This window comes from Neolamprologus brichardi, chromosome 1 (genome assembly GCF_056152115.1).
Source record: "Neolamprologus brichardi isolate AB-2024 chromosome 1, ASM5615211v1, whole genome shotgun sequence".
Classification (NCBI taxonomy): domain Eukaryota; kingdom Metazoa; phylum Chordata; class Actinopteri; order Cichliformes; family Cichlidae; genus Neolamprologus; species Neolamprologus brichardi.
The window spans coordinates 2,775,760-2,789,174 of record NC_142104.1 but is presented as its reverse complement, the minus strand read 5'-3'; the positions used below and the strand labels follow the sequence as shown (position 1 = coordinate 2,789,174).

At 42.2% G+C, this 13,415-nt stretch overlaps 1 protein-coding gene across 1 annotated transcript; it reads right to left on the bottom strand.

The window, feature by feature from the left end:
- Positions 1-6,917: 6,917 nt before the first annotated feature.
- LOC148106267 (uncharacterized) lies at positions 6,918-12,685 on the bottom strand. Its single transcript, XM_087843780.1, has 5 exons — positions 12,214-12,685; positions 10,200-11,613; positions 9,476-10,073; positions 8,478-8,845; positions 6,918-7,529 (listed from the first exon to the last, which is right to left on the bottom strand). The coding sequence occupies exons 1-5, from the start codon at positions 12,595-12,597 to the stop codon at positions 6,955-6,957; spliced, it is 3,339 nt and encodes a 1,112-aa protein (XP_087699906.1). The 5' UTR covers positions 12,598-12,685; the 3' UTR covers positions 6,918-6,954.
- Positions 12,686-13,415: the final 730 nt, after the last annotated feature.

Here is a 13,415-nt window from a genome sequence, read left to right as displayed (position 1 = left end):
ATGCTTCAGCCAAAACTGGAAATGCTGTCAAACCTAATGTGAGGATGTATTCCCAGCCAATGAAATAACAATTTTAAGCATTAACTTATAAGCATAATAGCTGCCCTCTCAGTCTGTTGCTGGTATTATCTGTAAAACAACAAATACAATCTTGATCTTAAGAACAATTTTGGCCGAAACCCATCAGGTAATCATCATGAAAGTTTCACTGACACATACTGAAGGAAGATTCTAGTGACTGATAGCAAACATCACCTGCCCTTTGACCACATGAGCAAACAACAAATGACAAACTATAGCATATAAATAAAAGCAGGCCTTTTTCCTGCAAAACCACCCCCCAAGATGGACACGCTTTCAATGTTTTCAATGTGCAATGTATGCACGCGATGTGCGAGTATGCAATAAAGTTAATCAGATTAAAAAGATATGGCTTGAGTTTTGGGTGTAGAATTCATCAGAATCAGAACCCCCTTTTTTGGCCAAGTATATGCGCAAACACATACAAGGAATTTGGTTCCAGTCGATGGTGCTGCTGAAGCACAACAATGTAAAACGTATTTAGAGGTCTGGTCTAAACTCATTCTTTACCTGATCGTGCAAACCAATGAACTTGAACAGTGGAGTGCACTGGGCACCTGATCACAGCGCAAAGCAAAGAAAGAGACTACAACTTACAATTTCATCATAAATCCTTGTTTAACCATCATACAGCACCATTCACAAATATTCAAGTGATAGCCTGATGCCTTAAAAACCTTTAAAGAGCCTTATTCTACGGACTTCCACTTCTGTATAACACCTGAAATTCTTAAATATGAGAGAATTTTTTATTCTAAAAGGCACTCAGGTAACTGCTTCAATACAAACGGATAAACAGGAGAACCTTCACTGATACACCACCTGTCCTCATGCCTACCCATTTTCGATGATGGAGTAGGTCGGGTGGTAGTTGGGGTTGTCATATGGTGAAGCTCTGCAGGACTCCACAAAAATCTCTGTGTTGTTGACTGTAGAGGAGGCATCTATCTCCATGTAAACCTTCTCTCCTACGTTATACTGCAGAGGGTATGAATTTGGATCAATCATTCTCTGGAAGTGGTTGTTTGGGTAGAACTCAAACTGGTAGGTGAACATGTCGAAGCCTTTATCATAATAAAGGTAATATGATTGGAATGGAACAAATGGATTCTGAAAATCAGAGACTGAGTTTCCAAGTGAATAATGCAGCTGAAAAACTTTCCTGTTATATGAAGACTTTTAATCTATAGTTCAGTATTGATCTGCCACAGTCAGCGAACAAAACTGCCAAAAAGGAAAAAGACATTAAGATCCTCAAAAGCTTAGCATAATATAGTCATACATTTTCACCTGAATACATCTGCCCTGTGCAAATCCGTTATCGAAGGCCTTTGCAGCTAATAATGGTCAATATTTTAATTTAAAGAATACAGAAAAACAGCTGGTTCTTTTTCAGGGTTTCATAGCTTTTTAGTGTAGAATGCCAAGCTTTAATATTATAGACATTTGCAAGTATCTACAAAGCATGATATGATGTGAAGTTCAACATCTGGGACATGTGTCCCGCTATGCATTGCAGAAAATGACTCAATCTCTTAGTACAGCAAACAAACAATGCAGGAGGGCGGGAAAATAATGGTCTCCTCTGCCGTGGCATCAGAAGTTGAGAATTGACGGGACAAAGTGTTGGGTTTCACGTTTTGGGTTGCCGGGTCTATAGATCATATCACAGTTGAACCAAGCAAAGAAGAGGGCCCACCTGGCTTGTCTTGAGTGGCTGCTGTGAGATATGCAAGATGCTTGTGGTCAGTCAAACGATGAACAATGAGCAGGTGTTGTGCTCCCTCCCGTTAATAACACCATCCTTCCAAGGCCAGCTAGCAGTTCCACTTCTCCCACATCATAGTTTTGCTCAGTTCGAGAAAGACAGCAGAAGGAAAAAAGCTGCATTTTCCCTTCCTTGTTCTGGAACAAGATGACTCAGCTCCATCAACGATAAATTGTCGGGTGGCCACACACAGCTGACTGCAGGTTTCCAGTCTTATAAACAGTACATTTGCACAATGACTGAAACCAGCCCACTGGCTGTGACGTCAGTTCCTTGATCATTAATATGCAAATTGTCATGACCATTGATCAACAATCATTGATCAAAGACCATTGATCATGGAATAATCTTCCACACTGCACCTAACGTGACAAACTGAAAGCAGTCATTGGGTGGGAAACCTTGAGAAAAACACATTTGACCTTAGAGAAGAGCTCTGCATAGAAAAGGATCAGGTTTGAACTTAGTTTGTGCAGCTTCACTATTCACTACAGATGAATGCACTGTAAACAATTTACCTGCGTGTGAGTCACTTTGGTCACTTTGACAGTTGTACTGGTAATAATAATTTTCCCTTTGTGTCCTCAGAGAGAACAGTGATGTTGGTGTGGAGGAAGAGGAGCAGTTGTCCTGCTGTGCTTTGGGTCAAGATGTCTATGAGGATTCAGTCGCTACCAGTTGTGGCATCTCTGTCCAAAGTAAGAGTCGGTATCGGTGTGCTGATGAACACATTTTTGAAAACTTGACTTCTTGTTTTGTAGGAAATGAAAAAGATTTCATTAGTTTTTTATGGTATAGGTTTTTTTCCTGTTTTACTTTGAATGTTGTTTCCTTTCATGTCTCACGTTAGTTTTACTTCCTGCTTTGTGATTGTCTTAATTATTTTTCACCTGGTTTGCTAAAGTTCAGCTGTCATGTTCCCCACCTGCACACAATATCAGGCAATCCTCAATATATACTACTCAAAAAAATCAGAGGAACACACTGAAAACATAATGGCTCTCGCGCGGAGAAAATCATGCTGGAGATCAATACTGATGCAAACTGGCTGATGTGTTGGAAACTAAAGGATTCAATTGTTTGTTGGAAATAAATGATCAAAATACTGGATACTGGCTGAATCCAAATACAAACAGAAAATCAGAGTGAAAAAAGCTGCAGCAGGCTTTTCCATTTGGCTCTAATTTCATAGCAGCAGCTCAAATTGAAATAGTTTGTATGGCTGCGTGTGCTGCTGGGCCAAAATTTTAGCTGGTCATTTGTAGATTTTTAGATGAAATAATAAAAAAAAAAAAACACTCAACAAAAGATCATCTAAAGAAGAGCAGAGTTCATTTACACACTTTATTAAGCAGCTACTGTACAACAAGAACAGAATCATGTAAATGGCCAAACAACAGCAACAGTAATCGCAGGGTGTAGCACAGCAGACAAAGAGACGCAGTAACACAGACAGAGTAAAGGATCACATGGAGAACACTTTGAGAGCAAAGTGCTCCATCTATCTGATATGATACTGTGAGGCCTCTCAGATAAGATGGGGCTGTTTTATTATGGCCCTTTTTATGTGAGAAGCATTTTGAATTCAGCTCTGGATTTAACAGGGAGCCAATGATGTGAAGCCAGTATGAGGGGAATTTTCCCTCCTCTTAAAATGTCACATTAGGAACATTTTTAACAATTGCTTCTTGTCTCTGCTGTGACAAAAAAAGGTTCTGATTATGAATCAAAATGTTTTAAATAAGTCACACACTGGTTAGTGATGGGTCGGTCGCGAACGAAATGGCTCTTAGAGCCGGTTCTTTGACGTGAACGACGGGAGCCGGCTCCTTATCGCGAGCCGTGGGGGTTTTTTTTCTTTCTCTCACCCTCTCCTGCACTTTTTTCCACTTCACTCAGCACGCGAGCCTTGTGCTTTGCTGGGAAGAGGGGGGAGGGGCGGTAGTTACACTCAGTAGCACAGGAACAGAGCGGGAGGGAGAGAGAGAGAAAGAGCCAGGGACAACCACGTCACATTAGAAAGGTACTATCATCTGCAACTATTTTCAGTTGCAGATGATAAAGGATTCAGAAAGTTTATTCATGCAGGTCCATATGACAGAGAATATGCATCTTCTTTTTGTTTTCATATTATAATTTATATTTTATTGTATTGTGGTTTGCAGTGTTTTGTGTCGTTTCACTTTAAATTTGTAAAAGGAAAAAGCTGAAAATTTAAATAGTTAAAAGTTGAAATGTGAATAGTTGATTTTTGTATTATATGATTTATTTATTACATTTTATGTGGAGTGAATAAATAAAAGTATATTTACGGTGGCCCCTACAGACAAAGCACATACAAACTTCAAATCACGTACGAACTCTGACGCACGTACAAACTCCAAAACATGTACAAACACGTAAAAACTCAGAAGCACAGAGGTGTGTGGTAATAACGTGTAAATGAAATTTTTTTTAAATTATTTGACTATATATGAATGCTTGTGTATAAATACATAAACAATACACATATGCTTTCATGCTTTCAATTGTGTAATTTAAGTGATCTAGGTAGCTCTGTTTTGGAAGTTCAGTTCATGCTAGAAATGTGTTTTGGAGTTTGTACGTGTTTTGTCTCTGGGGGCCACCACATATATTTATATATAAACATATATAAATAAAACCACTTTTTTTTTGTACATTAGTAATCCCTTTTGTGCATAATTTTATATTATTGTTAATAATAAATTAATTAAAGCAACAAAACAACCTGAAGAGCCGGTTCGGAGCCGAAAGAGCCGGCTCTTTTTAGTGAGCCAAACCGAAAGAGCCGGTTCTCTAAAAAGAGCCGGAAATCCCATCACTACTGGTTATGGTTTAATGCCGAAAATATCATGTTACATGATTTACTATTTTCTGAAGCTTATTTACAATTTACAATGCTTAACACCATTCCCATCCCTGCCGTCAAAAGATAAAAATCTGTTTTTCATGCAGTTTCACACACTAAAGACATTTCATTCTTTTTGGTTTCTTGTTGTCAATCAGCAGATGCGAGTCTGGAAGAAGTTTTAGAAGAATATAAGACCAGTCTGAGGAGGAGGTTTGAAAGTGTGACTGAAGAAACTGATAATACAGGAGGTGGAACCCTCCCGAACAGGATCTACACTGAGCTCTACATCACAGAGGGACAGAATGAAGATGTTCATAACCAACATGAGGTGATGCAGCTGGAGACAGCTTCCAAGATGGAGGCTCTTGATGACATTACAGTCAGGTGTCACGACATCTTTAAAGCCTTACCTGACCAACAGAGACCCATCAGAGTGGTTCTGACCAACAGCGTTGCTGATCAGAGATGAGCAGTACAGTTTTCTGGAGCTGCTCCATGTTTTCCATCCAACATTACAGAAGGTCACAGCAGAGAAGCTCGCTGTCTGTAAACTTTTGTTCATTTTTGACAGCCTGGATGAAAGCAGACTTTCATTGGATTTCACCAACAGGAAGCTTGTGTCTGATGTCACAGAAAGGTCATCAGTCAGCCAGCTGCTGACAAACCTCATCGAGGGGAATCTGCTTCCCTCGGCTCTCGTCTGGATAACTTCCCGACCTGCAGCAGCCAATCAGATCCCTCCTAGACGTGTTCACAGGGTAACAGAAGTACGAGGCTTCACTGATGCCCAGAAGGAGGAGTACTTCAGGAGAAGATTCAGTGATGAAGAGCTGTCCAGAATCATCTCCCACATGAAGACATGCAGGAGCCTCCACATCATGTGTAGCATCCCAGTCTTCTGCTGGATCACAGTTCTGGAGCACATGTTGACTAAAGAGCAGAGAGGAGAGCTGCCCAAGACCCTGACTGACATGTACTCACACTTCTTGTTGGTTCAGACGAAGAAGGGGAACAAACATGTGGGGGGACATGAAACAAGTGAGATGGCTGAAAGGAAATTTCTTCTGAATCTGGGGAGGCTGCATTTAAACATCTGGAAAAAGGAAACACCTTCTTCTACCAAGAAGACCTAGATCAGTGTGGTCTGGATGCTACTGAGGCCTTGTTTCACACAGAAGTTTATACGGAGATCTTTAAACAGTGTTTGATAATCTTGAAGGTGGCTTTTATTTGTAATTCAGGTCTCAATGTCTCTTTGTGTATACTTATATGCAGAAGTAACACAAAAGAAGAAGTGGGAGCTGGCCTGACACCAGTAACTGACTTCCAGTGAAAGCTTTGGCTAATAATATTTTTTAGCGAACATTTTTCTTGTAAAACAAAGGGGGGCCTAGCAAAAGAAGTTTGGGAACCACTGCTCTACAAGGTCAGCAAAATAAAAAAAATGTGTTAACCCATGGACTAAAAAAAATGTTCGAAGTAGCCTAGGTGCTAATTTTCAGATGCCAGGTCTACATCTAGAATCAAAATGAGCACATACATAAACAACCAAAGTGAAGCATTAAGACAAAACATAGCAACGTCAAACAGGGTCCACACATTTTGCCACAAATACATGCAAAACAACTAAATTGGGCCACAAAAGTGATGTAAACTGACCAAACTAAGACACAAATCAGACAAAAACAGATGCAGCATGATCACAAACAGACACGTCGGCTACAAACTGATGCAAAATGACTAAAATCACACGTGTAACACCTACATATTTGACAACAGAAGGAAAACACAAACAAACTTGGAATGTATTTATAATTTGGATTTTTTTTTAATTTCATGCCGAATTAGATATTTTAAAAATCAAGCCAAATCACAAAGTCTCCTCCCTGTTTGTACTGTAAGGTCAAAGCCCTACTGTACTACAGAGAACCCCAACAATCAAATGATCCCCCTCTGAGCAAGCACGAGGCGACTGTGGGGAAGAAAAACTCCCTTTAACAGGAAGAAACTTCCAACGGAACCGGGCTCAGAAGGGGCGGCCATCCGCTGCGACCGGTTGGGGGGATGGAAATCAAAAGGAGACGAGATTGCGTGAACTACAGTTCTAAAATTTGGATTTGAGGTCTGATCCCAAAATTTTATGGTGATGTTTTTTAAAAAAGGATTTGGTGCTAAAAGTCTGCTTCAAGATTTTAAAAGAAGCAGGGCAGTGGGAAAAGCCAAAATGGTCATTTTAATGATCTCTGGCTTTAGTGAACCGCCTGAAGGGTTTTAGCAATGCTTTTCCCAACGCAGAAAAAAACCTGGATATTTTGGACGTCTTTGGGGGACTCGGGATGACTCCGAGGCTGATTTTTAGATGTTTAATCAGAGCCTCATCAAAAGATGAATCATTTGCCATTGAAGCCTTAAAGACATTGTCTGGGGAGCCAAACTCCTTGATGAGGCATTTGGCTATTTTCTTGATGAACTTTTTCTTGTCATTTGTCAGACTTGTGGCAGACGCTGTGCTGCTGAGTTCAGGCTGCATTAGATTGCTCAGACGATTGATGACCGTGTCTATTTCTTTTGTAGTAGATGGGATCCGAACAGCAGACTTTTTGGTCTCAGGTTTAGATTTATGGATGATTCTCATGATAAGGAGCAACGCAAGGTCACTGGAAATTTTCTGAACATCAGAAGATGAAACTGACACAGAACCCATCTCTGATATTTTGGAGGAATCTTTGAGAGAGTGTTTCAGGCTCAAGGCTCCAGATGATTTTTCTGGAGAGATTCTCCCAGGTTTTGGTGTTCTAGGTGACTTGTTGGATGCCAAGGAGCATTTATCTGGAGAAATGCTCCCAGTTTTTGGCATTTGTGGTGACTTGTCAGATGCCACAGAACATTTATCTGGAGAAATGCTCCCAGTTTTTGGCGCTCGAGGTGACTTGTCAGATGCCACAGAGCATTTATCTGGAGAGATGCTCCCAGTTTTTGGCGTTCGAAGTGACTTGTCAGATGCCACAGAGCATTCATCTGGAGAAATGCTCCCAGGTTTTGGTGTTCGAGGTGACTTGTCAGATTCCACGGATAATTTATCTGGAGAAATGCTCCTAGTTTTTGGTGTTCTAGATGACTTGTCGCCGGATGCCAAGAAGCATTCATCTGGAGAAATGCTCCCAGTTTTTGGTGTTGGAGGTGGATTTTCAGATGCCACAAAGCATTTATCTGGAGAAATACGCCCAGGTTTTGGTGTTCTAGGTGACTTGTCGGATGCCAAGGAGCATTTATCTGGAGAAATGCTCCCAGTTTTTAGCGTTCTAGGTGACTTGTCAGATGCCAAGGAGCATTTATCTGGAGAAATGCTCCCAATATTTGGCGTTTGAGGTGGTTTTTCAGATACCACAGAGCATTTATCTGGAGAAATGCTCCCAGTTTTTGGCATTTGTGGTGACTTGTCAGATGCCAAAGAACATTTATCTGAAGAAATGCTCCCAGGTTTTGGTGTTAGAGGTGGATTTTCAGATGCCACAAAGCATTTATCTGGAGAAATACTCCCAGTTTTTGGCGCTCGAGGTGACTTGTCAGATGCCACAGAGCATTTATCTGGATAGATGCTCCCAGTTTTTGGCGTTCGAAGTGACTTGTAAGATGCCAAAGAGCATTTATCTGGAGAAATGCTCCCAGGTTGTGGCGCTCGAGGTGACTTGTCAGATGCCACCGATAATTTATCTGGAGAAATGCTCCCAGTTTTTGGTGTTCGAGGTGACTTTTCAGATTCCACGGATAATTTATCTGGAGAAATGCTCCCAGATTTTGGTGTTCGAGGTGACTTGTCGGATGCCAAGGAGCATTTATCTGGAGAAATGCTCCCAGTTTTTGTCGTTCGAAGTGACTTGTCAGATGCCACAGAGCATTTATCTGGAGAAATGCTCCCAGTTTTTGGTGTTCGAGGTGACTTGTCAGATTCCACGGATAATTTATCTGGAGAAATGCTCCCAGTTTTTGGTGTTCGAGGTGACTTGTCAGATGCCACAGAGCATTTATCTGGAGAGATGCTCCCAGTTTTTGTCGTTCGAAGTGACTTGTCAGATGCCACAGAGCATTTATCTGGAGAAATGCTCCCAGTTTTTGGCATTTGTGGTGACTTGTCAGATGCCACGGAGCATCTACCTGGAGAAATGCTCCCAGTTTTTGGTGTTGGAGGTGGATTTTCAGATGCCCCAAAGCATTTATCTGGAGAAATGCTCCCAGTTTTTGGCGTTCGAGGTGACTTGTCAGATGCCACAGAGCATTTATCTGGAGAGATGCTCCCAGTTTTTGTCGTTCGAAGTGACTTGTCAGATTCCATGGATAATTTATCTGGAGAAATGCTCCCAGGTTTTGGTGTTCTAGGTGACTTATCGGATGCCAAGGAGCATTTATCTGGAGAAATGCTCCCAGGTTGTGGCGCTCGAGGTGACTTGTCAGATTCCACGGATAATTTATCTGGAGAAATGCTCCCAGATTTTGGTGTTCGAGGTGACTTGTCAGATGCCACGGAGCATCTACCTGGAGAAATGCTCCCAGTTTTTGGTGCTCGAGGTGACTTGTCAGATGACACGGAGCATCTACCTGGAGAAATGCTCCCAGTTTTTGGTGTTGGAGGTGGATTTTCAGATGCCCCAAAGCATTTATCTGGAGAAATGCTCCCAGTTTTTGGCGCTCGAGGTGACTTGTCAGATGCCACAGAGCATTTATCTGGAGAGATGCTCCCAGTTTTTGTCGTTCGAAGTGACTTGTCAGATGCAACAGAGCATTTATCTGGAGAAATGCTCCCAGTTTTTGGTGTTGGAGGTGGATTTTCAGATGCCACAAAGCATTTATCTGGAGAAATGTTCCCAGTTTTTGGCGCTCGAGGTGACTTATCAGATGCCACAGAGCATTTATCTGGAGAGATGCTACCAGTTTTTGGCATTCGAAGTGACTTGTCAGATGCCACAGAGCATTTATCTGGAGAAATGCTCCTAGTTTTTGGCATTTGTGGTGACTTGTCAGATGCCACAAAGCATTTATCTGGAGAAATGCTCCCAGTTTTTGGCGCTCGAGGTGACTTGTCAAATGCCACAGAGCATTCATCTGGAGAAATGCTCCCAGTTTTTGGTGTTCGAGGTGACTTGTCAGATTCCATGGATAATTTATCTGGAGAAATGCTCCCAGGTTTTGGTGTTCGAGGTGACTTGTCAGATGCCACAGAGCATTTATCTGGAGAAATGCTCCCAGTTTTTGTCGTTCGAAGTGACTTGTCAGATGCCACAGAGCATTTATCTGGAGAAATGCTCCCAGTTTTTGGCATTTGTGGTGACTTGTCAGATTCCACGGATAATTTATCTGGAGAAATGCTTCCAGGTTTTGGTGTTCGAGGTGACTTGTCAGATTCCACGGATAATTTATCTGGAGAAATGCTTCCAGGTTTTGGTGTTCGAGGTGACTTGTCAGATGCCACAGAGCATCTACCTGGAGAAATGCTTCCAGGTTTTGGTGTTCGAGGTGACTTGTCAGATTCCATGGATAATGTATCTGGAGAAATGCTCCCAGATTTTGGTGTTGGAGGTGATGCACCAGATTCTTTTCCTCTGCCATCTGAATCAGGGCTTTTTTCCTGTGTTGGGGTCAGTGTTCTTTTAATAAAGTTTTGGATGTCTTCCAGGACCCCAGAAATCTTGTCCATTTGAATCATTTGATCTTTCTCTTCATTCTCCACCCACAGTAAAAGCTTCTGCAAAAACCTTTCTACTGTGTCATCTATGAGGACATAGAGGACTTCAGCAGAAATGGGACGCTCTACTGATTGTGGAGTCCTGGAGATGACCGTGTCTGAGAGGGATCTACCCATTAGAGGTATGGGGATTTGATACACTCGATCCATCATAAGTAGATCAAACACTTTTGCCATTAAGTCCACCGTGAAATTTCTGATATGCCCACTGTTTTTAAAGTCCCCCAAGGTCTTATCGATGAGGAAGAGTCCTTCTTTCTTTGTTAATTTGTCATATAACTGATTAACGTCTGATCTAATGACGTTAAAGTCGAATGAAGAAGAACGTTTAATTGCGGTTCCCAGGCTTGGCGTATGTCGAGAAGGGGAGCGATGAGCCTCTGTACTCTGGGGACCAGCCGTTTCAGGTACTGACCCTGGGAGAATGGAAACTATACTTTTATTGGAGGGCACTGTTTCATTCTTGAGGTGGTTGCAAATGTTTTGTAGACAAACAAAATGTTGCCTGTTTGACTTTATTCTTTTTTTCAGCTCTGTTTTCATTTTTTCAAATTGTTTTTTTGCAAACATGGAAAAGTTGTGTTTGCGTGCTTTGAGCCTGGCGTGTGAGGTGGATGGCACACATTTGGAGAAGAAGTGTCTCACCTTGTGGATAATTAAGCCTGCATTAAAGGCAGGTTTGGGTAAGTTACATTTCTCACAGAGCTCTTCACTGCTTGAATCCATGTTAGCAAGTATCTCACCTACGATGTCAGCTGCAACCATTTCTACTGGGGTTGGAGCCTGGATACTTTGTGTTTCTGTAGTTGGTTTTATTTTGCTTTGTTCTGTTACAGCTGATTCTTCTGGGAGCTCATCTTTATCTTTTTCTGTCATCTCTCCATCTGAGCTCCTTGTGGACAGAATAACAGAAATCTCTGCGATTGCTGATTGAACTGATATTTTTGAACCAGTACTTTCTGTACTGGGATCAGACCCATTTGTCCCACACTGGCAGCACAGCTTACATGCTGCATACGTTTTCAGGCATGAGGCAGCGCAACAAACCATGCGGTGTAGTTTCTTAATACTACTAAATTTGCCGCTAACATAAACGGCGGGGTCTAGTGGGAAATCGGGGCTTTTTTCAATCAGTGCAATGGTTGAGCTGACCTTTTCGATGATCTCTTCCTCAACCATCAGCGTCAGCTTGTCAGCGCTCTTATCTTGCTGTTTTGAGACATTAAGAGCGCCGGCGATGGCAGCTGAGATTGAGTCTCCGAGGGACACCCTTATTTTCCCCTCATCCATAAACTCTTCCCTTATCATGGGTTCCTGAATAACAGGAAGGGCTATTTCCAGGATGCTGGCAGAGGCAATCTGAATGATTTCAGAAATCATATCAGCGAGCACCGCATGGACCCTAGAGTTGCATTTTCCATTTTCTATTATGCTCCACTGAACTTCAGAGAGCCTTTTAAAGCACCTGTTGATTGGCGGCATAATCTGGTCTGGTGTGACCACCATTGAATTTTTGTTTTTGTTGCGTGTTCCCATTGTTGTGTCCCAAATTAGATTTTCTGTACTGGAATCAGAGCTGCTTGTCCCACACTGAAACGACACCTTACGTGCCGTATAACTTTTCAGGCATGAGGCAGCGCAACAAACCATGCGGTCTAGTTTTTTACTATTACTAAGTTTGTCGCTAAAATAAACGGCAGGGTCTTGCAGGAAATCAGGGCTTTCTTCAATCAGTGCAATGGTTAAGCTGACCTTTTCGGTGATCTCTTCCTCAACCATCAGTGTCAGCTTGTCAGCGCTCTTATCTTGCTGTCTTGGGACATTAAGAGCGCTTGCGATGGCAGCTGAGATCGAGTCTCCAAGGGACACCCTTATTTTCCCCTCATCCATAAGCTCTTCCCTTATCATGGGTTCCTGAATAACAGGAAGGGCAATTTCCAGGATGCTGGTAGAGGCAATCTGAATGATTTCAGAAATCATACCAGCGAGCACGGCATGGACGCTGGAGTCGCATTTTCCATTTTCTATTATGCTCCACTGACCTTCAGAGAGCCTTTCAAAGCACTTGTTGATTGGCGGCATAATCTGGTCTGGTGTGACCACCATTGAATTTTCATTTTCGTTGAATGTTTCCATTGTTGTGTCACAAATTTGATTTTCTTCGTTTGAGTGAAGTGTGAGAATTTTCTTGTATTACGGAGCGCCGACTGCTGAACGTTTTGCAAACAGATGAACATCGAGTTCTGATTTTTCTGTCTGAGAGCCCTTATTTATGGGTTTGGTTGTCTGTGACGTTACTGACAGATCAAAGCAAGCGCGTCAGTGACGTCACACGGAACGCACGCGGAGACGCGACGTTCCACAAGGAGCGCACGCGGAGACGCGGCGTCCCTTGCGCGCGCTCACAGATTTGAATGACGCCTCAGGTGTATCGTTCGTTAGCCACCCACCATAATCCCAGGATTCATTGCGAATCATAGGTTGGAGGATGTTGGGGGGGGTGGATGGCCGACGGTCGAAGCGGAGAAGAAATAAACTCTTAAAAGTTAGTTCTGGGTTTTTATCTCACTTCAGATATACACCGGAACAAATGTTAGCATAATGAAAGAATTGTAGAATTAAGTGCAGTCATATCACAAATGTTAGCATAATGAAAAAGTCTTAAAAAGTCAAATTTAGCTAACCTTCGGCTAAGTTACGTGACGTTAGTGATATCGCCACTTAACGCGGCTCTTTGGTCAGTTAGTTAGTTTAGGTTTCTGCCGAAGCTGGGTCTGTTTGTCGGTGTGAAGCCACACGTACTTTAACGTTTTAGGATACACCGAGCAGACGGCTGCTGGCGGTCTAAAGAAAGCCGTGTAGTACGTCACGAGCTCTCTGAAACTACCGTCTGCTCCTTGCTATCTAAAATATAAACGGGCGCTAAACTCTCCACCGTCTCACACTTCTGTTTA